Consider the following 26,583-nt stretch of genomic DNA (forward strand, 5'->3'; position numbering starts at 1 on the left):
CCAAAAACCAGGAAGATTTTCTTCTCCCTCTCCTCTGACGATTCTCTTTTACACTTTTTTGTTGCTGCCTATTTGTATATTTATGATTTCGTTTTAATTTTGCAAACTAGAAAAAACACAACAAAAACGGTGTGGAGCTGATAAGGCTATTTATTGTTTGTTTATTTAAGGACATTCTTCAATTCTTTCCCATTCTTTCCTCTCTTTTCAATTCATTCTTCTTCTTATCAATGAAATGTGAGTCAGTGGCAGCCAAAAAATCGACAGTAGCGGTCAAAATAATAGCACTTCAAAGGGCATTCTATCTTTTTGATAACTCAAGAAAAGTAGAAAAGATTGCACTCTTTTACTTTCGTGACATAAGATAAGATTTACTTTAAAGATACCAAAATGTATGTTTTTTTTTTTAACCAATTTTAATTGTCAGTGAACGCGATGCTATTGATACTATTATCATAACCGTAGCTTGTTTTCCTTGTGGATTTTTTTGTTTTGCTTTATTTTTTGGGTTCTACATGCTGCCGACGCCGCAGTCGCCGTCGCTGCTGGCATGTGGCGCGCACACAAGCACATACCGCACACAAAAACACACTCACACACACCTACACGGCTTCATTTCTTTTCCTTCCTTTCGTAATTGCTCCGCTTTTTTGGTTCTTCTTTAAGGTTGCAGCGTGCGGGAAAGAGAAGGGAAGAAAAAGAAACAGCGCGACAATTTTCATTTGGGCCTGTGCAAAAAAACAACAAAAACAGAGTAAATATCTTTATTTCATGCACGTTGCATTTTGCACTCCAATTTGTTGTTGTTGCCGCTTCAGCTTATGCTTCTTCTTCGCCATTTGACTGTTGCTTTCTTTCGTTGCTGCTGTTGTTGTGGTTGTTGTTTTTGGCGTCGTCGGCGGCGGCGAGCAATAAACTAATTACTTTAACTAGCGAACAACCAAAATGTTTGCCGAATTCGTTGTGTGTTTTGTTCGCCTTGCATCGCTTCTTGTATTTTTTGGTACGCCTTGCACACATTCATCGCTTGCTTTTTACTTTTTTATTACACTTTTCGCCTTTTCCTTTTCACACAAAAAAAATTCACGCTACACGTTTGTTGTTGGGGTTGCGCCTGCACTTACGCTGCGTTAATTACTAATGATTCACAATACAATCAAGCGATCGCGCGCGCACCGTCTGCACTTTCGGCCAAATTACAATTAATTAGTTGTGTGTTTTACTCTACTTCTTGTTTTACTTGCTCCGCTTTCCACTCGATTTCGTCCGATGTGATTTTCGAGTGACCAGACCAGTCGAGTAGAGATGGAATACGGCCGATGCCACGCAGGCTATCGATGTTTTCATGCATGGACGTATGTGGATACTTTGCAGCAGCTTATCGGCTTATGCTGCGATATCACTACCGCACAAATCTTTGGTTATTACTCAACACTGGAAACTGTAGATATTGTGAGAAAAAAGTTAAATATTATTTTTTACCCGCTAACCAGCACTTTATTCTAAAATATTTGCAGTAAAAAGATACAGCAGGCTGAATAAATGCAGGACGAAGAATGAACATGTATTTTTAAGAATGTGTTTGAACTGACCCACACTGTGATATTACGTATAAATATATGTATATAATACTTAATTAGATATATTTTCTTGTATCAAAATTAATTGCGGATCCGAAAAACATTTACTTAAAAGAAAGAAATCCCTAACGTGAAATACTAAAATATTTCCGATGGGATTTACATATTTAAAGAAATTAATTAATTATTCTATAAGTAGTAATATTTCTGCCCAAAGTTAAAGTAAACTACGAAATTAAACTAAGTAACTAACTAAGCAAGACTTAATAAGACTTATTTTGCAAGCCGGCATGCTCTTATAAAAGCCTATTAAATTGCATACTCACCCGTCTCTCAATTAAAAGCACACAGGAAAACGGGTATATATTTGAATTTGGAAAATATAATTTTTAGCGATCGCGCTCCGCAATCGATAGCTAAATGCGCATCACTGGCGGTGCTAGCCGACTTGGCAGTTCAAACGTCAAGAGAAGAAACGTCAAACAAACGAAAAGTAAAAAGTCGAAAGGAGAAAAAGAAGCAAAGAGGCAGCAACAAGCAAAGAAATCGCACGCGAAACTTTTTTCTCTGCTAGTGTTTAGCAATAATTCACAGCTAATTTCGTGCGTATATTTGTGTAGAACGGTTCACAGTTCGCCAAATAACGGTTTGTGGACAGCTGGCCGCGAGTGTAAACAGAACGCGCTACCCTCTCGCTCGCACTCGCACGCGCACCAGAAGCTCGGTCATCTCAAGTATTTCTTATCAGACGGATTCCCCAACCTTGGGCCTACATAGGTTAACATATAGGTTAATAGCCCGCTCTAATCTTTAATCCGTTCCGAGAGAGTACAGCGCACAGCATGGCAGCGACGCCAGCAGCGACAGCAACGTCGGCTGCGGCAAAAACTCCTGTGAATCCCTTGTCCCCCGAGGAGGAGACCCTTCTGCGCGGCCTGAACAAGCTGCGCAACGAGGAGAAACTCACGGACGTCACTCTGATCGTCGAGGATCACCGATTCAAGGTAGGATCCCTCACCGAGCAACAGCTACTTGGAGCAGCCCCACCTATGGGATCTGCTTCAGAGATGGTGCCACATCTGTGGGATCAGCTGAGCCAAGAGCCGTTACGTATAGCTTCATGCCACGCCAGGTGGTGGGCAGGCACATCTCCGAAGGCGCATGAAGTTGGGTTGCACAAGCTTGGCTCCCAGAGTGCGCATAGCAAGTATGCATAGATTATCTTTCAGAGCAACTTGGTTGTGATTAGGCTAGGTTAGTTACGGCAATACCTTCAATGGCTCCGCATAGAGCAAATAGAAATCGCACTAAACCGGATTGCTCGCATCCTAAACTCGGCGGTTTGGCAATTTGGCCAGTTGGCCATTTGGTGAGCTCGTGTTAATTATATATCGGAAACCACGAAAGCATAAGGTGACTAGTTATAGGGTTAGAGTGGCAAAGTGGTAGGCGAATCGATAATCGTGGCCAGCAAAAAAGCTCATCTTTACTTTCTCTTGCTAATAATGCAAAACGAAAACAAATTCGCGACACAAATTGATGTGTTTCTGCCGATGACGCATTTTGATCGCGCTACCTATGAATATTTAGGGATTCCCGGAATCGGATTCATATATGTGTGTATTCAGATACATAAATCCAGAAAATTCATAGAAATGTTTTATGATACAGATTTTCAGAAATCCGATTGAAATGTTTTCAAAAATAACATGGGTTATTATTAGCGTTTGTCGTTACACTGGTAGCTTAATCAATAACTTATAGTAACACTTACTTATTTATTGCCATGTTTCACACCTTTACAGGCTCACCGCGTCGTCCTGGCGGCCAGCAGCGACTACTTTTGCGCCATGTTCGCCGACTGTGCCATGATTGAGTCGCGCCAGGACGAGATCAATCTCTACGGTATTAAAGCCAGGGCCATGGGCTCGATCATCGACTACATATACACATCGGTGCTGGAGCTGAACTACGATAACATCGAGGAGATCCTGGCGGCAGCCACGCACGTCCAGGTGCGCGAGGTGATTGAGCGATGCACGATCTTTCTGGGCGCAAAGATCGAGATGGAAAACTGCCTGGCCATTGCGGGAATGGCCGATATCTATGGAATTATGGACTTATCCGAAAGGGCCTACCGCTATATGTGCGCTCACTTTGAGGAGTTCGCGACCACATCGGACTTCAAAGAAATGAAGGTGGACCAGCTGCGCTTCATCCTCACCAGCAACTTTCCCATTGACGTGGCCGAGCAGGATCTGGTGCGTCTGGTATGCAGCTTTGCGATCGAACAACAGCTGAATGAGAGCGCCTTGGGGGATCTGCTGAGGCTGATCAAATGGCCACACATCAGCTATAAGTCCGTGGACGAACTGAGGAACATGAACTGCTCGCTGGATAAGGGAAAGCAGCTGCCACTGCCCACCAGCTACTACAACCGAATAAAACAGGAGCACATGCGGCACCGACTCAACGGAGTGGTGCCCCTGAAGGATCAGTCACTGCCACAGGGACCAACAAACATGCGGGGCATGGAGCTCTGCCTGCTGAAGATCGGGGGCTTCGAGGGGAACGGACTGACCAATGTAATAATGTGCTTTTCGCCAAAGAAAATGAATTGGTATGAGTTGACCGCCATTCCCCACATCGATCAGTGTAAGTGTTCGGACTCGAATTAGGATAGACTTTTTTTGATAAATTCTATATCATTGTATTACAATATAGATGTTCAATTGCATTCCAGGCAACTTTGGAACGGCTGTACTAAACAACAAACTGTTCATCGTGGGCGGAGCGTACGATGTCTTTTTGAAGGAGTACATCCATCCCTTTGGCTTCTGTTACTGTCCGCTCAGGAATACCTGGATGACCATAGCACCCATTCAGCAGGATCGCTGCCGTTTCTCGTTGAACGCAGTGGGCACTCAGCATCTGTATGCGGTGGGCGGCATTCTGGACGATGATAACGAAGAAGCCCTGCGCATGGTCTCCAACGTGGAGCGCTACGATATCGTCAAGAATGTATGGACCTATATGCCTAGTCTGCAGGAGAATCGCAGTCAGCATGCCGGCGTCGTTGTGGGCGACAAGCTTTACATCTCTGGTGTGTTTTCCATGCCCAAAGCAGCTTGTAAACGATGCAGTGCTTCGCACTAAATTAAATGTGCAGGAAGTGTTCATGCATAGTTCAGAATGAGCGGAAGGCGTTCGTTTCCAAGTCCCTATTTTATTGAACTTTCTTTCTTATTTAACAGGTGGCGTCCACTTGGCCAACATACTGGCGAGCATGTGGGTATTCGACACAAAGACGGAAGTCTGGCAGGAGCTGGCCCCGATGCCCACGCCCTGCTGTGACCACGTTTTGGTGGCGTTGGATAATCGCATCTATGCCTGCGGCGGATGGCACGAGAGTTTGACGGAATGGCGGGTTCTGGTGGAGCACATATATGCCTATGATATTGAGACCAACACGTGGAGCCTGGAGACGAAGATACCGGCGCCCAAGTTCTACACCGGCGTGACCGCGATGGGCAGAACTATATTCTTTGTGGGCGGACTGGACTCCACGGAGTCGATTGATCGGGCCAGTGCGGAGACAATGGCCTACGACTTGGATACCAAGAAATGGTGGCACGAAAAGGACTCGTGGGCCTCGCCCAACGATGTGTGGGAATCAACCTGCGTGGCCATCTACGTGCCCAATTGCGATGCCTAACTGCTGCGGAAGCAACTGCAGGCCTCCACCTCCATCTCCATCCTTCCCCATCGAATTTAGCGATTCTCATGATATTTTGCGAGATTTTGTGATGACTGCAGTGACAAGAATGTGCCAAGCACGGCAACAGACCGCATTTGCCTTAATTTCGCTCTCGAACGAATACACAGACAATGATAAATTATTAAATAACCTTTAATTAACTTGTATAGACCGCATATGCCTTCATTTCTCACTTGATTGATAAGTCAGAGCTCGAAAAATAGGGTTTATTTGCGTGGCTGCGACTCTCCTTTAATTGCCATGCATATTTCATCCGTAAGCAAACATAATGTATAAAAATGACAGATACTTGACATTCATGAGTTTGAAAATGCAGCTTTTGAAACTTTTTTGAAGAATGTAAAAGCAAACACATAGAGCTATGTCGTGATCCAATAATGTAAATATAAAAAAATCATAAAGCTTATAAAGAATTAGCATTCACGGCATCTAAATGACATATCGAATTTGTAAAACGACCAATTCATTTTGCATATACTTGCTTTTAAGTTATTTCGTAGAGCTCTTTACGAAGAAACCTTTTTTACGAGCTCTGATAATAGAGTGTAAAATATGTAGAACATGTACTTAATTTGTATAAACTAGAATAAGTTCGTTCCTAATTCTGGACTGTCCTCCCCTCCTTCGTCGAAGCATTCATTCATTCATAATTTTTTTTTCAACACAAGGCTTGAAAGCATCCCTATTTAAGTAAACATTAAAAGTAGTATTTCCTTGCGATTCTGAGACAAGGACACTGCCTAATTTATTGCACTAAAACGTTCTTCGTTAAATTGACGATAAAAGGAAGGACTTTCTAGGCTTACATTTTGTATATAGAATTTATTACTCAGTATTTAAGGTCGTCGGCAATAAATTAAATTCTAAATCGATGTGATTTCCGCACGTTTTTCTTTGTGGCCTACACGTATTGGATTTGGAAACTACTTTTCCATGTAATAAAAAAGGGCTCCAGTTTGTTTTGTCGTTGCTTTCGATGGTTTTTATATTTTTTTGGTCTACTCCTTGTCAGTTTCCTCGAACAGATACATGTGCTAATGCTAAGTGTATTTTAAGCTTAATCATAATATTAAAACCTAAACAAAGTTTGCGAGACGGCTAATGGGTCGAAACAGTTGTTTGCTAAATTAAAAGAAACACGGACTGAATACGCTTAGACTTAAACAAAGAACGCTTACAACGAAATAGTCATAGATATAGAAATAAACAAACTGCTATGGCTAATCGTACGGATACAGACTACGAATATTGGATTACAGATTACAGATAACGGATTGCCGATTAAAGTTTACAGTACTAGCCTAAAAGACATAGAGAGTCGATCGATCCGGCAGCGCACGAGACTACGCGTTGTGATGCGGTGGGATGACCACCCAGCCTTCTTCCATGGACTCTGAGCCTCCGCACACCGACCCGTGCAGCAGTCCACAGACCTCATCCTGCAGGGCAAGCAAATGCGGATTCGGATGCGAGTGTGGATGCTGATGCGGATGCGGATGCGGATGGGGCTGAGGGTGCGGATGATGGCCGGCCGCAAGTTGGCGTGAAGCGTACTGCTGCTGCAGATTGTTGTAAAGACTCTGCAGACCCTCCTGAGTAAATAAAAAACAAAGTCACAGATATTATATTTTCAGGACATTTTATGGAATCAAAAAATAGCTTAATTTCTGAGGCTAGGCTCACCTTGTCCTTCATCTTGCGCAGAAGCTCCTGCTTCTGTTCGCGCTCGGTTCGGTCCATCTGCACGATGAGCTTGTCCTTGAAGTCCTGCGCGTAGTAGAGGTTCGTGTCGACGCTCAGGTACTCCTTGGCCATGTGTCGGTGCTCCCGGTAGATGAGCTGCGATTCGGCATCGTTGGGTATCGGCGGCTCTGGCTGGAGCTCCGGATCAAGAATCTCGGCCAGTGATTGCTCGGTGCCGTCGTTCTCATCCTCGTCGGGATCCACGTCGACGTCCAGCGAGTTGACAATCTCCTGCTCATACTCTTGTTCCTGCAGCTCCTCATCCGCCGCTTGCCGACCATTCGCATGGCTCAGCAGTCCGTTCGAGTGGGCGTGGATGCCGCCGTTGTTGTTGGTCAGATCCGTGGTCATCATCACCGGCTTGGTGTCCGTCACCGTGAGTCGTTCGCGGCCATCGCTCTTTGCTGCAATGACAGTTCCGTTCAAGTAAGCATTATTGATAGCCAGTTCAAATCCCTTCAATAATCAGGGAATAGTGCCTATTTAGATTCCGATTTGAATAAGATTGTTTCAACCATACACTCCAGAAATTATTCAGTTCAAATCCAGCTAGTACTACTCTTATGCGATTATTAAGCTTGAAACTTAACTTCTACATGACTATCTTTAAGATAGTCGATGACTTTCATTCTTTTCCATTCATTTTCCTTTAACTGCTAACCAAAACCTAAGATTTACCTAAACGTAAGTCAAAGCAAATTGAAATATGTGCATCAATATATAAATCTAAGTGCGTGATCCTAAGATCCTATTAATTTCAAGCAATAAATACTTAGTATTCATAGCACTGAAAAAAACTAAGAGTCCGAAGGAAACACAATCAACTTAAGAGCAACTTCTGGCCAGATTAGAGGGTCCTCCAAAGGATGCGTGTTCGGGACCGACCACCTACTATATATGATCCAACAACTGTGCAGATCGCTGGTCTGTTTGGTGTTGATCAGGGCGCGTGTGTCGCACATCTTGGGATTGCAGGATTTTTGTGGTGACACTGTGGCTATATGGAATTCGCATCGGAAGGTGCGCCACACTCAGCAGTATGCGGATGAAAATCCTTCACATTGTTTGTACCCGCACTCTGGCACTTTTCTTTTCTCCGCCGCTGATTTTCTTGCGATGACGTGTTTTCCGCACACACAACTCGGTTCAGTTCAGTTCGGTTCAGATCTGCTGCTCGCTATTTTCCACCGAACAACACACTTGTGCCTTTTTGTTTTTCCTATTTTGTTGTTTTCGACTCGGGGAAAACAAACCGCAAACAAATCGCGAAAATGTTGTGGAAATTTCAATCGCAAACGGGCGGCTTCGACGCTTTTTTAGGGGGCATTTCCTGGCCAAACGCTTCTGGCCGCGAGGTTCGTTTCGGCCAAGTTCCGCGGCAAAGTGCGCTGCAGACGATCCCGATCACTCCGGAACATTTCGCGTACCACTCAATATCGCACGGCTATCGGACGCACACTGAGGCCAAAGCCGAGACGTCCACATCCACATCCACATCCACGTTCGCCGTAGAGCAAACAAACGCGCCAATTCTCGCGCCGGGGATTGCCTTCTAAACGCTCCGCAGATGTGGCAAGATCGCTCGTATCTGGTCGGTACCGACGGGGAATTCGGTGTGTCGGAGGTTATATACTATACACGGAGGCCCCGATGACGATGACGCGGCCAGAACGCAAATCCGTGGCATCATTCCCACTCGGCGGGGCGGAAAACGCCCCGAGATGTGCGGGTTAAGTGGTTTCTTTGCCTGGGACACGCAGTAAGCACAGGCAATCGGTGGTGGGTGAGTCATTCGGCGAACTGATTTGAAAAACGTTTTCGAAAACCGCACTCAGTGACTCAGCACTTACAGGTACTTCCAAATACAGGCGATTGCAGTACAGTCGAAATACATTTCCGAAAACGTATACCTCCTATTAAAAATGCATGTATCTGAACAGTTTAAATCGGCTACTGTAGCCAATGACTCACTAAATCCTGGTCATGTTATTATCCAAAATACAGGCATTTCATTGGGCAAGATGCTATCATTTCGCTAGATGGTATAAACCATTTATGGTCGCAGGAATACTAGTTTTCCATCTACAGTACAGTTCGTAATTCACCCTGGTGAAAGATAACCCTTTCGAGCGAGATCCCCGATGAATAGACAACCACCCACCCACCAAATTCCATGACGAACCAAAAGTCAATGAAGATTCATTCAAATTCGATGCGGCGAACATCGATCGAAAGCGGTGATTAATGCAGTCGGCATCTGCAGTTGGGAAATCTCAGGGGAGTGCGGTGCGGACGGAAAACGGAATAATTTCCCTGCACTGAAAGAAAATATTTGTTCCCAAAAAAATAGCGAAAGGATATGGCTTAAATGCTGCACTTGAAGTGGATGATTCCCATTTTCGTTTAGATTGTTACTACTACTCAGGGTGAAGATAGAATCTAACAATGGCTTTTACTCCGCTTCCCAGCGCATTTCTTGCTGTGTATTAGATTCTGACGCAGCCGGCGAACTCCGAGAACATCGAGAGCCAAAAAGTATCTCGACTCGGCCGTTGATGCATTTACTATTTACACATTGCCAGCGCAGTACATGGCTTCCATATACCATGTGTCAGATACAAATCCTATATAGCATATACTATATGCTTATATATGTACGAATTCTGGGCGATATATGGCATATAGCATGGGCATATGGCATCTATGTGGATATGTAAGTCGGAGATCTCGTCCGTCTGTGTCAACCGAGAGCCAAGTGAGATTTGCCCGCTCGATTCGACGGCTCCCACCGATTATACAAATCGGTAACATCGTTCCGCACATATGTATGCACACACATCTATCCGCTATATGCCCCGATCTATATATAAGTTCTACGATCTGCCATCTGTGTGTATGTGCGCCATATAGACGAAATCGAAATAAAAGTGAGATTATTGCCGGGTGAGTCATGTTTCGCGTTTCGCTGGGGCTGATGCTCAAAAGTCCGTGGCGATCGCATCGTCATGTGTGCGTTCCTATATTTCTATATCTGCTCCGATCTCCCCGAGCACCGCCCCATCCTACCACCCACCCCACCCCCTTTCTTACCCATCACCCAGCGGGGTGTTGTTGTTTATGCTCGCCGGGCAGCAGCGACGGAGCATGCCTTCGGTTATAAATCTGTCCCAAAATTGCCAGGCTAACAAATTACAAATTATTTAATTGTGCAGCGAAATTGTGTGCAACTATTTGGGGCCGCTACCGTGGAATTGCCGCGGGTATATCGGTTTCTGTGCGAATCAGTTAACGTTTCATACACTTCTTCTTTGATGGAAGCTTTGGTAAAATGGCCAGCTCATGAAATTTCGCGAAGGAATAGTTTTAAATGCGTCTTATATTTAGCTAATAAAAGCAACCTCAGTTTGTGAACATCTGAATATAAAAATAGGATAGATTCATGGCTAAGAAATTCCCGATCTATCCCAACTACGTACGCCCCACAGCATTGCGAGATCCCAAATCTAATCCCATCCCAACCGATCCGTTCCGATCCGAATGAGCGCACTAAATATTTATAATTTATAGGCCGCACAGCCAGACCATTGACAATTGAATAATGTTCAAAAGATTCCTTGTGCATTCGCAAGTATGTGCATAATGCCAAAACACCGCGACGGCCAATTAACCAGGCATTGGCGAGTGCATTGTTTACACTGGGCGAAAATGCGTCACCTGCGAACAGCTGTCGTGCCACAGAAGTGGACACAATGCGTCAAGCTGGGACGCTCTAGTAAGAGTGACCTGCGGCAATAGAGTCGAAACTCGGATACCCTAGTTCCACGATTTAAGTGAGTCGATTCAAAGAGGTTTTAATACATGAGGCTGTTCACCTTGACAGTAGGACGAATCATTATTTAAATTTATAGGCCTCTTTGACTATGCGTTCCCAGCACGAATCCGTCAACTTCAGTTCTTAGGCCCTATTATATTATTTCTAGCAGGGTTCGAAGTTATACTATCTATATATCTATCTACTACTATTGTTCCACAAATAAGATGGCAAATTTATTTAATTGATAAAATCACTTGTGAATGTTTGTGCAACTAAGACGTTTCCTTTGGGCATTGAAATATTGTTGTTATTAAATGCCATCATATAGAAACGGGACCACGCCATTGTGTCTCTGAACGACGGCAAAGTGCGTGTGATTCATGGCCGACGTAGGAAAGCGGGCGGAAAACAAACGGACAGCAGGTGGGTTCATAGACGTACGCAAGATCACACAGTATCGATGGCAAACTCACCGTTCGTGCTGCTGCTGCTGCTTTCGCTGTGACTCAGATCAAAGCCGTTCTGGAGGAAAAAGATCGTGGGAAACTATTACTCAGTGATCAACATGTTGCATTTACAAGTTAGTGGTGTTTTTGGGAACAATTTGGACAATTCTCAAGGCTAAATTATTACTATTACATGACATTAAATTAATGTTACTGCCAAAGTTATGTGTACAAAAAAATCAAATCAAATTTTCCCAATAACACCAATAACACGATAGCCCAAGACGTACCGCCTCCACGTCGAGGGTGAGCTGCTCCATGGGCTTGCAGGCCATCAGGATCATGCCGTTCCGGATCGTCTCGAGGCGCTGAGTGGCCTCCACCGACGAGGTGAGGTTGAAGCTATCGTTCCAGCTCTCGTTGCTCTCCTCCTCGGGAATCGCGTCCCAGCGATTGCTGACCATGTGGAATATCGGATTATTGTCCAGTTGGCCTGAGTTCGTCGGCGTGATGTCCGATGATGTTGATGAGGTATTTTCGGTCATTGAGCTAGTCGTTGTTTTTGATATTGCTATCGCGTTCACATTGGCGTTGGCCGCCGTTGTCGGTGTTAACTGTGTGGACGAGGGGCTCAGTTCCCCCTCCTGCGAACTAAGGCTATCCGGTTGAGCGGCCACCGTGCCGTCGCTCTCTTTGGTGACAATCTGCGAGCAGTTCAAGGATCCAGAGTTAGCATTGTAGTCCGTATCGGGTAATGTTGCATTTAGTGTCAAACAATATCGAATTTAAATTAAATCTTATAGACGGGCAAAGTAAAAGAACGCTTTCCTCAATAGAAGAAAACTTCCTTCCTTCCTTGCAATTGACCCTTTTACAATTGTTTATTGACCCACTAAAGCCACTAAAGTCTTACCTGTTGATTAACAAACGTGTATTCCAGGGCCTTGTCCGCCCCCGTATAGTCCTTGACGATCTCGTGCATGACGCCCACTATGTACTGCATCGACGGGCGATCCTCGGGCACCGTTTTCCAGCAGGCGGTCATCAGGTCCTCGATGCGCTTGGGGCAGGTGGTCAGCAGCGGCGGGCGTTCACCTGCGAGGAGCACAGATCTTGATAAACTCGATGGAAAAGGAGTGAATTGGAGGACGCACCCTTGTAGATCTTCCACTGGATGGTGTAGGCATTGTCGATGCCTTTAAAGGGCTGCTTCCTGGACAGCACCTCCCATAGCACAATGGCCCAGCTGAAAATGTCACACTTCTCCGTATACTTGGAGCCTTCGAAGACCTCGGGCGCCATCCAAGCGGCACTGCCGCGATTATTGGTCATCATGGTCGACTTGTCCGCCACCGTGCCGAAGTCGCATATCTTCAGATTGCGTCCCTTGTTGGTCAAGAGCAGGTTCAGCGGCTTCACGTCGCGATGTATCAGGGGTTTTGGCGTCATGGCATGCAAATATGACAGACCCTAGAGAGAAAAACAAATGAAAATGTAATTAGGGAAGGTAAAAGGCTTAACTTCAAACAAATGATTATTATTTTAATTCAGGTTATGTGGAATAGCTATTGAAATTGTTCGAGTAATCATGCAAAGAATGTGATTTACCACAATTCATTTGAGTCATTATTTCACCAGATAATATCAACGAATTGGATGGACAATCTTACAGGGTTGGGCTCTACGTTAAAACCGCCCCTCGACGACTACCTACCTCTGCACATTGGCGCGCCCAGCTCATGGCGTGGGCTAGAGAATATGCCGGCTTCACCTTGCCGTGAAGGAAGTTGTGCAGCGATCCACCTTCGGCGAACTCCATTATCAGGTAGGTGGCCTGCTGGTACGAGGATATGCCGTGCAGAGCGATGATGTTCGGGTGCTTCACGCGCGACAGCTGCTTCACCTCCTTCTCGATGTCCTTCTGCTCGGCGCTGGCGAAGAACTCCTTGACGGCAACCAGCTTGTCGCGCCAAACGGCCTTGCAGACCACTCCGTAGGACCCATGGCCGACTTTCTGTGGGGGAAAAAAGGGTGGAGGTATTAGATCTGAATCCACAGTTGTACCCTTGTGCAAAACTCCTCATTACTAATACTGTTTGAATTGACTACAAGTAGAACAGACGTACGAATTGTGATGGGCAAACTTGAAATTCATTGCTTATACTGATAAGATCGTATCGTAAATCCTATCATAAATAAATATGCTGAGATATGTATACAGTCTGCAGTTTGTTTTAAAATATTTCAAACGAAATCCTAAAACGAATGTAAGCATTTAGGAATGCGTAGGTTTCAAATAAAAAAGTTTAAAATATAAAACCGTTTTGGGTTTTTCAACAGAGCTGTAACACAGCATACATCTTTAAAACAAAAAAAAAACTTTTATAGATTAAACATGCTTTTTGAAAGTGTGATAATCCGACTAACTAATGAGAATGAGCACTTGCTCTGCCCTAAATGGAACATGATTACTGCTTGTTTATCGTTTCAAGATTGCGTATACGTATACACCAATAGGAGCTCTGCACTTTGGGTATATTCCGGTTGGTATGCACACCTCTCTTAGTGTTAGCTCACTGAAGTCCACATAGGCTGCGTGCAGTGCTTCCAGCGATGCTGTGGCCATCTCCGTAGAACGCTAAGTATCCTGGTGTTCCCTACTTGCTTTTCAGATGCAGCTTCCGTTTGTCAGTGTTTTGGCTCACAAATGAGTTCTAGTTTACTAGTTGCAGTTGCATTTGGTGCGGCTGATTACCAGGTATAAAGTTCTCTGCAACTGTCCAGGTATGCCACCGATTCCTTGCCTCAAGGCTCTCTTTTATGGCGTCCAGGTGGTGCGCTATTTTGGGAGAATTATCGGGATTCCGCCTGCTTAGGCTAAGATTCCGTGGGTTCCCGATTTCATTCCTGCCTAGCTGTGTCTTTGGTTTCCTCTTGGGGACAGAGTTTCCGGAATCTTTGCAAGATCTGGACCTGGACTCATCATAAAGTTTCTTGCCTCTGCATAGATTGGGACTGGCAACTTTTACCACGTCATTTTGCGAAGATATGGTGTGTTTCGCAGTTCCCAGGAGACTTCAGATATTCTCTAGGTTCCTCAGCTGCAGGTTCCTGGACAAAGTGGTGCCTGATGCCAACCCCAGTGGATCGGTATCCGTGTTCCGCCGATTTCCAAGACACCGCGGTCTCCGTGACCTTTGCAGTCTGCCTGGTTTCACCACTCGTGCTACCGGAAGCCTTCTTCAGACGGAGATGATTGCTGTGCAGGACTGGGAATGGGACTGTGGGGTAGAATGAGCAGGCGGTGGACAGCAAGAAGGTGGCTAGAAGAGGGGGGCACGAGTTTATATCGACCAGCGGAGAGGGCCCAGTGCGCACATCACATCCTGGCCGGGATTCCTCCGGATTCCGGGCTCAATGCATGAACAGATGGCGTCTGCATCGGACGCTTCCTTGGCGGGTTCTTGCGTTCTTCGCTGTAGATATACGCCGTACTTTTCAAGTACAAACTTTTTTTTTTTTAATAATTTAACAAGACCGTCATCGATATATTAGTGCCAGCTATCGGGCGCAAGGTACGTCGATATTTTTTCTTAGCACCGTGTGGTCTCGCCGATAACGATACTAATGGTATTTGTACTTTTAATCCGAGCTACATCGTCTATCCATTTAACGGCTAGTTATTATTTGTGCGGCATATTTTCAAAAATTAGTCATCATTTTAATTCTCACACGAGATACCAATACTGCCAATAAAAATAGTGATGACATCTCGTCAGAAAAGCTGTGTCGCCCTCTGGCGCTTTGCTTGCGTCTCGGGTACACATTACCTCCGATAGATGGCACCAGTACATCCCATTTCGAGAGTTTGCAATCGTTGTTGTATTTGTATTTATATATTCTTGATCAGCGTATATTACGATATTTAAACTAAAATTATATCTATGACATAATGTTCTTAATGTCACCGGATTTTAAATTAGTAACTAATTTAATTTATGAGTTATGAATCCCAATCTTTTCAATTAAAGTCCCGCATTTGGCTGATGTGAATATCTTGTTGGGACCTTTTTTAAATATCTTTGCTTTTTCTGTGGTTGGTTTGAAAAATTATGAAATTTTGCGTTTGCACTCACACTGGCTGAGTAACGGGTATCTGATAGTCGGGGAACTTGATTATAGTTTTCTTTCTTGTTTTGATCAGGTCTTTAACTGAGATATGTCATTATTTGCCAGATTATGGCAACAATTTTAAACTGAATAAAAGAAAAATAAATAAAAGGAAATAAAAGGAAACATTTTAAAATTCAAATTGGTTTTCGATCAAGTTGGCTATGCTTTCATTTGTCACAATATTTCGTTCCGCCGGAATATTTAGTTCACTTTCGTTTCACTACTTGACTGAGAAACAAGCTCCAGAGCACAACCTAATTCAGAAATGTCGGAGAATTCGAGCGCGGAAGCAACGCCATTTGGAAACGACGAGTTGACAGAGGATCCTGAGCACCCGAGTGGATTGAAGGTGGGTTCGTAGTCCTCAGGGGCTTCTTCTTCGATAACTGAAGTTTCTTTGAATACGATAAATGTGTCCACCCAGAAGATACCTGCGAAGTTTCAGCCCCTCCTAGAGAAACTAGAGCACCTGAAAAGGGAGATGGCCCGGGAGCAGGAATTGAATGGGCTGTTCAATCGCCTCTTTGCTGCAATCCTAGCAGAAGTACATGATATATAGTATATGCGACTTCTGTTAACCTATTCCCAACATACCAATGTATTATCAAATGGTGTAATTGTTGACGCATAAATATATCATAAGCATCCCAGATATGGAGCTTCAATTAGCACATATTCTCTTTTGCATTTTCTTTTTACTTCCAAATTCCAAGTTGGTATAAACTATTACAAGTGTCAATTGAATCGTTCAACTAATTAAAGATCATCTGGCGTGGTAGATGACTTTGCAGGACTGTTTTCTTTTCATACCCGTTGAATAAAGGGACCCCTCAGTCCTCAGAGACTTCTTTTTCGATAACCGAGGCTTCGTCTTCGATAACCGTCGATCCTGAAAACATCGATGCCAATACATATATGGGATTTGTGTTGGCCTATTTCCAAATTATCAATGCACTATGGTAACATTATGGTCTTACTGTTAACATGTTAATACATGTTATGAGCAATCTTAAAATGGTTCGTTAATTAGGCCAAAACATTCTATATTTTGCCTTATTTTACATCCACATTGGTTGATTTTGTTATCCTGGCGATTCTTATTATGGAGAAGAGACCGGTTTAGAGCCTTCAAAGGAAGGGAGATCAGGATTACTGTCCAAGCTAGAAATAAAATTTTGACTCTTAACTGAGATATGCCATTTTGTGCTAGATTATGGCTGTTCTGATATAATTTGAAATTCAAATTATTTTCGATCAAGTTGGCTATGCTTTCGATTGTCATAATATTTCGTTCCTCCGGAATATTTAGTTCACTTTCGTTTCACTAGTTGACTGAGAAACAAGCTCCAGAGCACAACGTAATTCAGAAATGACGGAGAATTCAGACGCGGAAGCGGAGTCAACTGGAAACGACGAGGTCTTGACGACAGGGGATCCCGAGCAGCCAAGTGGGTCGGAGGAGGGTTCGCAGTCCTCAGATTACGACGAAGAATTCCAGCACCTCGAGGAGCAAATAAAGGACTTGGAGAGGTGGATTGCCCAGAAGAGGGAAGAGAGAAGGAATTTATTCATTCGCCTCATGAATTTATTCCTCGTTGTACTAGAGGCAAGGCTATATATGCAGAACATGTAGTATATGCGATTTCTGTTAAGCTATTCCCAACATACCAATGTATTGTCAAATGGTCTAAGTGTTGACGCACAAATATATTATGACCATCCCTGAAATGGAGCGTTAATTAGAACATTTTCTCATTTGCATTTTCTTTTTATACCCGTTACTCGCAAAGTAAAAGGGTATGAAAAGTATGTAACAGGCAGAAGGAAGCGTTTCCGACCATATAAAATATATATATTCTTGATCAGGATCAATAGCCGAGTCGATCTGGCCATGTCCGTATGAACGTCGAGAGCTCAGGAACTATAAACGCTAGATGGTTGAGATTAAGCATAGAGATAGACGCAGCGCAGGTTTGTTGCCACGCCCACTTTAACATCTACTAGCCGCACAAAACTGCCACGCCCAAACTATCGATATCCCAGAAAAATTATTAAATTTCGCGTTCGCATTTCCACTAGCTGAGTAACGGGTATCTGATAGTCGGGAAAGTCGACTATAGCATTCTCTCTTGTTTTAATTTAAAAACTTTAGTAAATCCTTTATTCCCAGATTTATGAAAAAACTTGAGATACGAGCATTGTGCTGCAATGCATAGCTTGCCAAAAGTTTAAGAAACATTTTATGAAATCTGTATCTCATTAATATGCTTCAAAAATCGGGCAGTTAGCTATTTTTAACAAGTGCCCCAGAAAATAAAGCATTTTTAATTGAAACATACCCGATACACGAGGATTGTATTGTAGATTTAAGCAGATCTTAAGTTACAAGGTTTACAAGTTAAGTCTTGCAGAGGGAATATCGATTGAGTACCTTCGATGAATACCTTCTCCAATGAACGAGCTGTCCCAGAACACCTGCGAGTCGATGACCGATATCAACAGCTGGAACTGCTTTGTCAAGCTCTACGAGCGGAACTGCAAGGACGACCAGAAGGCGTGGAAGCCGCTGGAGGCACCAGCACATTGCAGCCGAGGAGCTGCTCCAGTGAACTTCAAATGGGCTGTGTTGACAGTGGGGGAAGCCCAGAGTGAGAGTGAGAGTCCTGAATACAGGTAACCTGTTTTCAGAACCATGGACCATGGAAGAAAAGAGGACTGTGTTCTTTCTACCTGAATGTGATCATGATGTTAACATCACTCCTCGCAGCTGTATCCTTTTCGTCCTCTATCGACTTGTCGTTGGCCTTTCTGATCTTCGAGCAGAGGAGAGATGCTTCGATCTATGGCATTATCGTTAAATCCATCCTTTAATCTTTGCAAGACGTAACGCTATAGTCGAGTACCGACTATTACATACCCCCTACTAAGCTATGCGGAGTGCGAGGGAACAAAGCGACTGTTTCCGAGCTATCATATCTTAGTCATCATATCATCATAGCTTCCAAATTTAATTTTTTGTATATAACTATAAATAATGTTTTAGTAGTCCGATTTAATATTCCACAAGATGAGTATGAGTCCAATTCACGTTTTTTTCAAGTTATTTGGAAATTTGGGAGGCGCAATCAAAAAGTATTGACCAGAAAAATCAATTTTAATTCAAAATTAACACAGTATTCAAATATCTTTTGTTTGTGGGCGTTAGAGTGACCTTTGCTAAATTATAAAAATAAATAAAAAGAATGAATCTTGAGTTATAAGAGGGTTTTTGAGTTTTTTAGATTTCAAAGGACGGCCGACTGATTTATTATAGAGTTAACATTTTTGCTATATTAATAATATAGATTATTTATTATTGTTATTTATATTATTAGATACTAATAGATCATTTTTAAAAATGTCTCGGAATACTTTAAATATTATACCTTTTGTAATGTATGATTCATGCATATTTGGTATATTTGATGTATTTTTATTGTATTCGTGTTTTGAAATTCCCGACACTTGTTTGGACTTTAATCAGTTTAGATTTTTGCTCTTTGATTGCGAATAGATGGTTCTCAGGACCCATATACTTTGTATACCCCAAGTTCTTTTGGGGCAATTAAAGTAAAAGCTTGATGGAGAATTCAAACGCATCGAGATGCGAGTGTGTGGGTGAGGCTGTAAGTCGTTTTTACTTAATTACACGCAGACAGAGGACAGCGCAGGAAAAAGGACATTTGAAGCGTTGTGCATAAATGAAAATGAAATAAATTAAAATAAGTGTCGAAGCTAAAGGCAAAGGCAAAGGCAAAAAGGACCAAAGGACGTTGGCTTTTCGAGTGTGTGGGTAGTAATCTTATGCGTCGCATGTGAATGCTTTCCCTGCTTTCCCACACACACACACACACACGCACACGTAAATCTCTCTAATGTGCATGCATTTGTAAAGTTCGAGTATCCTTTTTTTGCTGCTCTGTTTTTTTGCCCATATATGGCTGTACATTTATTTATCTTTTTCTGGCCTCGCAGAGCGAGGGGAAAGGTCGAGAAGTCCAGTCGCGCAAAGACAAATTCATGTTGCATTCGTAGCTTAAGGATATTATTGTATCCTTTGCTTCCTTTGTGCCCGGAGCTCCTTTTTGTTTCACTTTTTGCATACTTTATTTTTATGCTGCCCCTTTTGGCTGTTGTGCCCAGCGCTTTGTTTTAAAGTCCATAGAGAATCCGAAAAATAGAAATCAAACAAGGGACACAGAACGCAACTGAACATGAAATTCAACAAGAAATGCGAAGTTAAGCTCAAATGTGAGTGATGGTAGCAAGTAAAACACTCGAAATGCCGATGCCCTCTACTTGGATTCGAGTATTCCGAGTACATGCTAAATATTTGTATTTTAGAAAATAAATTTTTGATCGCTTTGATATTTTTTAGATTTTAGTTGCCATTATTTCCGCTTCCAATTGATTTATTCGCAATGTTTCGAGCTTGTAAATTAGTAAATAAGTACAGGGTATGCAAAGGACATCTTCCACGCAGATGGATAAATATCTCACATATATGTTTTTATGTATTCCCGTGTATATAAGTACGTATGCATAATGCATGTGGGCTGATGTAAATGCAAAAATAAAACTGCGAATGGCCAACTGCGGCCGACCCGTATCCTTTGCGTCCTTGTGTGTGAGTTTAAGTGTAAGTATCCATCAGAAATGTGCGAGTTTTAGATTTATTTGTAGTTGCAGAAAAAAAGAAAAGGGAAAACGAACCGAGTAACCAAAAAGCAAGGGACTGGACGGAACTGAAAGGGATATATTCCCAGGAAAACTTTATTTTAATTTTAATGTGGGCGCTTGTAATGCAAAGTAGATGCCCAACAAAAGTTTCGTTTGGTTGGGGCTGGGGGCTATCTGGAATATGTGCACATCTACATCTACACATTCCCACTCACATGGGGGTGAATCCAGAGATGGAGCAGGTGTCCTGGCCGCCGTTCGATTGCCAGGACCCGACTGCCAGGACCTCATCTTAATGGGCTTGCCGCACTTTTACAAATTGGCTCAATTGCAAGTTTATGCGTTGTCCACGATTGGATGCCCCATGCCCCGTGCTCCTCACTCCACCTATTCCTTCATCCCGATCCCAAACTAATGACGCCATATGTGCCCAGGACTCGTTAACCTTTTCTGATTCGATTTCTCAGTCTGCTGGCAACTTTGGCAACGTTCCAGATTGCGAATTCGTGGCAGGATTGAAAATACTGCATAAAATGTAAATAAATTCATGTTTTCCCATTTCAATTTAAGAATGTAAGTACTAATGCAATGATTTCATCAAAATGAAATATATTATACCATAAAATCATTATGGGTCATTTTGAAAAATATAAATATAAACTAATATAATATAAAGAAAAATTAAATTAATATTTTAATAATATCTTATTTTATAGGTAATTCGCCAAGTCTCGTGAAACCCAGAACCGTTTGAATTGTCTCCGTTTCCGTTTCTGTTTCAGCCATTGTTATGGGGTATCATGGCAAAAAATTGTATTACACCTCAATAACAACACCAGGACATGACTGAGGCGATTTTCCGGGGGGAACGAGCGAGGGCCACCGGAAGGGGACAACCCATCCCCCACCCCCCTGACCCCTTCGCCCACGCCCATGTCTGCTAAGTATGTGTGACAAGTGATGCGTGTTTTGTTGCGGCCACTGTCCGAGTTCCTCCTTAAGTGATGTCCTTTTTTATGGACTAGACGGCCACGTCCTGCTGCTCCACGGCCACTCCCCCAATTTTTGCAGCAACTTTTTTTCATGCTTAATTGAATGGGTCAGTCATGGGCCGTTGTCCGGTTGCCCACACGGTTGCCATAAGCGCTGTCCACCCGGAAATGTTCAATTCAATTTTTTATTGAGCCCTTTGCCGCACTAGCGCTGCCAACTTGGCGGTTTTCTAGCTTATAAATATGTGTCGCCATCTAGAAAATATAAACATTAATAATTACTGCGTTTATGCCATGCGAATTCATGATTCAACGAAAGCGTGAAAGCCAGGTCTATGCAACACAGCCAAATTCATGCTTTCAATTTGTCTACGTTGATAGGAAACAAGAAACGCTGGAATTATTGTTTAAAAAATGTATATTCTATTATGTAAACAAAATAATAAGCATACTGCGTGAAATCTGCACCGCATAAACACAGTAAAAGTCAACGTTTGTGGGCTAAAGAAATCGTGAAATGCTGTTCATGCATACTTTTCATGAAATGAATTAAAAAGCGTAGATGCAGTGAATGATGAATGCCACCCACTTATGAAGTTAAACTAATTTAAATATTAAATAATACTAATAAAACATTATTAGTTAATGGAAACTGTCAAATTTCGTTTGGTATTGGTATTTCGTTTTGGAATATTTTAGAATCTTTTTCAAAGTTTATCATTATAATAAATTATCATTTATTTTTTAACCTTTTGGTTATTTTCGGTAGAGTTATAGCTATTTTCTAGTACATGACCACCACTGGTCCCTTGTCTTTTTCACCCATGTGGTTATTGAATATCGAGCACGTTTCGTCCTTTATCCACTGTGCCCACTCCAGTTCGGAATCCCTCCTTTGTAATTCCTTGACGCTTCTGGTCATTATTAAGGTTATCTGCCGCTTATTATTATCCCGATGGTTATTGTCATCCGGCTGTAGACCTCTTAGCCTCCAATTCGGGTTTCCATGGCCGGCCATATCCATGTCTGTGGCCATTAGGACAAGTATGGATCTCGGTTCTTAGCTATGCTTAGCACGCACCAACAACGTTTTCGTGAGTAGCTTTTTTATGGATTTTGTGCTCGAAACGTGAAGTAAACGTGTCTTGGGATATCCTGGAAGAGTTACTACCACATTGGGCGTGTATGTTGGTACTTCTGAGAGAGATTTAAAATAATAAAATCTACAAAAAAGAAAGAAAGGCATTTCTTTAGATTCATCGAGCAAGTACTTGCCGCACCAATATAATAGAGTAATGCCATATGTGTCCTATTAATGCCAATACCTTTGTCACAACAACTCATAAAATGATTTGAGTTATGGGATCGGAAACTAAGCAACTTGCAACACTTCACCCCACACACAACCAACCAAGCAACCACCAGAGGACTACCATATTTCGCCATATCTCATCATAAAAAACAATATAAATGGCAAAACTGCAATTTGCACAAATTTCGCTTTTTTGCTGATCTATTTCGGCGACGGCGCCCATCCAGCTGGGTCCATAAAAAGCGAAGGGAAATCATAAAACGCGGTTTACAGCTCCCATGTGTGTAATCGGCGGCGTTTAGCTCGAGGGTGAATCCAGTTGGATTGAGACATGGCGTGACCTTTGACCCCTCAGAAATATTGCCGCTCATGTGTGAGGTTTTCCGGAAAACGGAGAAAAACTGCGCAGTGCGAAGGAAAATGTAAAACAGTTTAAAATCTTACTTTGATTCTTTGATGGGCTTATAATGGCAAATGGAATAAAGTACACGCTGAAAAGAAGTGGAAATTGCTTTCTGAAAGAAGTTTCATTTTGACCAAGTTGTTAGAAACGAAAAATGCTGGCGAGATTTATTTGCCACCGTTATCCCCTTAAAAAGTAATCTGTTTATAAATTTTTGAGTGACACGTATCAACAGTCGCCGCATCCTCGCCAAATTCCAAACTTTTTCATACTCTAAAGGACTCCACTTCACACTTTGCACCTGTCCGGTATTTATCTTTGTCCTTATGCCGGTTCAAAATGGGGCGCCAGGGGTTAAAGGGTGGCCTGTGTCTCGCAAGGGGGCTGTGTGGGGTTAAGCGAGCCTGTGTGTTTGTTGGGGCAAAGTGTTATTGCACTTGAAGCGGGCTGACAAGGGTATTTGACACAAATTCGCGTAGTTTTTCAGTTTTGACACATGTCACTCAAAACAGACACACACAGGTGTCTGTGTGTGTACACTCGAAGAAATCGTATTACTTATTGTTCAATAAACGCAAATGCTTTCGAGGAAGTTATGTTTGCAAGTGCCTTAAGATTGAGATGAAACACATTTGAATGTTATCCTGATTTACTAGCTACCACCAGTATATCAGACTTTTATCCTTGAAGCTCTGAACTTAAATTTCCAGTGTAGCTGCTGTCATAGTTGTTTTTATTTTGTTGGCTCGTTGACAAATTACTTGACTTGGGGGTGTCCCCCTCCCTCCTCCTGTCCACCACTTCAGTCCCCCGATGTTTATTATTATCCCAGCGGATGTCCTCGCATGTCCTTACAACCCCGCACACCCCCTCCCAACGGAGGGAGTCCCCCTCGGACTCAGGCTAATAAATAATAAACAAACCTTGTCCCATACCGACTGGCTTCCTCTACCTACCCCCCTCCCCCTCCCTTGGTTTTTTTGTTGAGGTTGACAAATGTGTCAGAACTCAAATCCGCAACAATTAAAAGAAAAATCAACACAATGGGCAGAATGGACGGCGGTTGAAGGAGGCACACTAAGGGGTTGCGAAAAAAACAGGACTTTAATTGCATCTCATATACCCTTTTTGCGCATTTTAATCTAAACAATTATTATTAAAATTATATATTTATACTAGTTTAGTTAAATTTTAAATGAAATTTAAAGAGAAATTCTGAAAATGATACGATGTTTTCCTTATATTTCTATCGAATATTTCCTTACATATTTTGATCATTAATTAAACAAATTTGTTACATTTTCTTGGTTTTGTAAGCTTTTTGCCAAGCGAAAACTCCAATCAAACCATTTAAATTGAAAGGAAGCTTTTCAAAATCTTTCTTGAAGAGTATACCAAATATCCTGATATATTTTCTCAATCATTTTATAGCATATTTAACATTAAATCACACACTTTTATCTCAATTATGGCAATGTAATGGAATTTTTTATATATTTTTGTATTATTGTATTAAAAAATAACGCTTAAAATGCATTTGAAAATTCACACATATTGCACTGCTGTTCTAAGTAAATATTGCCCTTCCCCTTAAGTGAAGAGTGTCGCACCGTCTGTCACCTGCACCACCCACTGCCCAACCCACCCACCCACTTCAGTGGCACTTGCCACCGCTTTGCTGCCATTGTCGTTTCACTTTAGAATTATTTGCACAAAATCTTTCGGCGGCAGCAAGGATTTCTCGCTACTGTGCTTCTCGAGCTTCCGGCGACCAACTTGCTTCATAATTGTCCTTCCTCCGGCGATGGTGGAGGGGGAAGGGGGAAGGGGGGGGGCTGGTGTGTGTGGTTGAGTGGGTGGTTGGTGGGCGGCGGTGCTGGTGTCGTTGCTTAGCGGTCTTGCAACTTGAACGCCTTTCGTTGCCAGTAACTAGGGAAAAAAACGGTTCACTGAAAAACAAAACATAAACATTTCGTCTTTTTCTTAATTAGAAGATTTAATGTTTTAAGATTTAATTGAAAAGGTGAAACTATGAAATAAGTATTTAAAAATAAACTATATTTGGTAATTATATATATACAAGCTTTTTTCTCAGTGTTTAGAGCAAGAAAGCCAAGGAAACTGGAAGTGGAAAGTAAAAATCGTTATTTGTCCGCCTTTTTTCTTTCATTATTCCTCTCTCGGTTCTCATTATTATTTACCCTCTTTGGTGACGCCGCTGGGCATTTTTGGTTTATCGTTTTAATTGGCTTGGTTTCTTGGGCAGGGGCGTTGGTCTTAGGGGGGTTTGGGGGGCTCGGGGGTCTTTAAGGGCGTGGGCGCAGACGAGGCGAAAGGGTGTCATCGATAAGCTTAACGAGTGCGTCAGAGTGTGCGGCTAATGATAAGCACACAGAACTTATTCAAACTGGCGACACTGCCACACATGCGGAAATCTACTAATTAGATGCCAAAAGAAAGGAATTTAACTTGACTTTAAAACAAAAACTAAGTGAGCTTAGGTAGAAAATTGAAAGAGAAGGATATACCCCATATACATAATGGTATTATATACAACGAAGAATCTTCTAAGTTTATGTGTATTCTATTTATCTAACAATTTTACCATGAGTACGCAGATTATTAAAATTAAAATTGATATTTTAAGCATAATTACTAAATACTAGATAACTATATACTGGACATACTAGACATACTAGATGTACTAGAAATACTAGATATACTATATATATAGATCGTATATTCACAGGCGACATATGAAACCTAAACATTAGCCAATAGTTTAGGTTTTAATGATCAAGTGAAAATAATAGGACTTAAAATATATGTAAAAACAAAAAAATAGGCAGGTTCTTTTTCGACATTTAGATATTATTCATCTTTTAAGACACTTCAATTTGAGATGTGTTATTGCTAGACCTTTAAAATATTGAAATATAAATAGGTATCACCATTTGGGCTGGAGTTTGATTGATGATGACTGCCATGCTAAGTGATTCCAATTAGTAACGGCTCAAAGTGTCCCTTATTATGTTTTCTCCGGCCCGGATTTTTCGCCGTTTTCCACCATTTTCCCGTGGCTCTAGCTGGATTTTCCCGCCGCTGGCTGGCGAATTTGCCAGCGACTTGGCAATCGAAATCCGCTCATTGGCTGCATCGACTCAAGCGGAACGCGTAGTTTTGGTTGGCTGTCAAAGTGTGCGTGCCTGTGGGTGGGTGTGTGTGTGTGTGTGTGTGTGTGTGTGTGTGTGTGTGTGTGTGTGTGTGGATGTGGTTGCAATAGTGGTTGTGGTTACGCCTCTGCGTATGTGTGTGTGTATCAGTCGCCCTGTCCAATACAGATGCCTGATTAGAGGAGTTTTGATATAGTAATCGACCGCAGCGTGTAATAATTCCTGCGGTTTCATAATGCTCAACCACACAGACACACACACGGACAAACATTCTTGGTGGTGCGCAACCGCTGACACCAACACATATACACCGTGCACCACCCCTTAACCCCTGAGCCGCACACTTAACCCCCTTTTTCGAAGAAACCGCAAACTGAAGGAGGGTTGCAAAGGCCTACAAAACAACGTGTAAAGCCGAAAAAAAACCAAAAAAAAAAGAAAATATATTTA

General features: G+C 42.5%; 3 protein-coding genes and 1 long non-coding RNA gene across 12 annotated transcripts in view; 2 read left to right on the forward strand and 2 right to left on the reverse strand.

The window, feature by feature from the left end:
- The window catches only part of LOC6615138 (uncharacterized protein K02A2.6), a 42,934-nt gene extending 41,629 nt beyond the window's left edge, over positions 1 to 1,305 (reverse strand). For 6 of the 8 annotated variants that reach the window (XM_032726061.1, XM_032726059.1, XM_032726060.1 and 3 more), the window contains exon 1: positions 2 to 1,221. The gene's annotated coding sequence lies outside the window, so the exon portion shown is untranslated. Of the gene's footprint in view, position 1 lies in introns of all 8 variants that reach the window. The other 2 variants (XM_032726058.1, XM_032726057.1) reach the window with 2 other exon arrangements.
- A 758-nt stretch (positions 1,306 to 2,063) lies between these two features.
- Positions 2,064 to 6,230, forward strand: LOC6615140 (kelch-like protein 26). Its single transcript, XM_002039520.2, has 4 exons — positions 2,064 to 2,584; positions 3,386 to 4,235; positions 4,324 to 4,683; positions 4,835 to 6,230. Exons 1-4 carry the CDS (start codon positions 2,423 to 2,425, stop codon positions 5,293 to 5,295), a joined length of 1,833 nt encoding a protein of 610 aa, XP_002039556.1. The 5' UTR covers positions 2,064 to 2,422; the 3' UTR covers positions 5,296 to 6,230.
- An 83-nt stretch (positions 6,231 to 6,313) lies between these two features.
- On the reverse strand, positions 6,314 to 14,910 carry LOC6615141 (mitogen-activated protein kinase kinase kinase 7). Of its 2 annotated transcripts, XM_002039521.2 has the most exons (8): positions 13,919 to 14,910; positions 13,076 to 13,375; positions 12,516 to 12,831; positions 12,275 to 12,456; positions 11,652 to 12,065; positions 11,389 to 11,437; positions 7,042 to 7,505; positions 6,314 to 6,950 (listed from the first exon to the last, which is right to left on the reverse strand). In XM_002039521.2, the coding sequence occupies exons 1-8, from the start codon at positions 13,985 to 13,987 to the stop codon at positions 6,702 to 6,704; spliced, it is 2,043 nt and encodes a 680-aa protein (XP_002039557.1). In that variant the 5' UTR covers positions 13,988 to 14,910; the 3' UTR covers positions 6,314 to 6,701. The 2 variants fall into 2 exon arrangements, with proteins under 2 accessions (XP_002039557.1, XP_032580195.1); XM_032724304.1 differs by lacking the exons at positions 11,389 to 11,437; positions 11,652 to 12,065; positions 12,275 to 12,456; ... (1 more) ...; positions 13,076 to 13,375; positions 13,919 to 14,910 and adding an exon at positions 7,994 to 8,556.
- LOC116801959 lies at positions 8,679 to 9,121 on the forward strand. Its single transcript, XR_004362334.1, has 2 exons — positions 8,679 to 8,884; positions 8,954 to 9,121. It is a non-coding gene; the product is annotated as an uncharacterized LOC116801959 (long non-coding RNA).
- Positions 14,911 to 26,583: the final 11,673 nt, after the last annotated feature.

This window comes from Drosophila sechellia, chromosome X, assembly GCF_004382195.2.
Source record: "Drosophila sechellia strain sech25 chromosome X, ASM438219v1, whole genome shotgun sequence".
Taxonomy (NCBI): domain Eukaryota; kingdom Metazoa; phylum Arthropoda; class Insecta; order Diptera; family Drosophilidae; genus Drosophila; species Drosophila sechellia.

Excerpts from the sequence above, each read along its gene's own strand:
- LOC6615140 (XM_002039520.2), top strand. The coding sequence starts at position 2,423 with ATGGCAGCGACGCCAGCAGCGACAGCAACGTCGGCTGCGGCAAAAACT. Across the intron at positions 4,236-4,323 it reads CATTCCCCACATCGATCAGT|GCAACTTTGGAACGGCTGTA; the intron begins GTAAGTGTTCGG and ends ATTGCATTCCAG. Across the intron at positions 4,684-4,834 it reads CGACAAGCTTTACATCTCTG|GTGGCGTCCACTTGGCCAAC; the intron begins GTGTGTTTTCCA and ends CTTATTTAACAG.
- LOC6615141 (XM_002039521.2), bottom strand. The coding sequence starts at position 13,987 with ATGGCCACAGCATCGCTGGAAGCACTGCACGCAGCCTATGTGGACTTC. Across the intron at positions 11,438-11,651 it reads TCACCCTCGACGTGGAGGCG|AACGGCTTTGATCTGAGTCA; the intron begins GTACGTCTTGGG and ends TTTTTCCTCCAG. Across the intron at positions 6,951-7,041 it reads TGCGCAAGATGAAGGACAAG|GAGGGTCTGCAGAGTCTTTA; the intron begins GTGAGCCTAGCC and ends TTATTTACTCAG.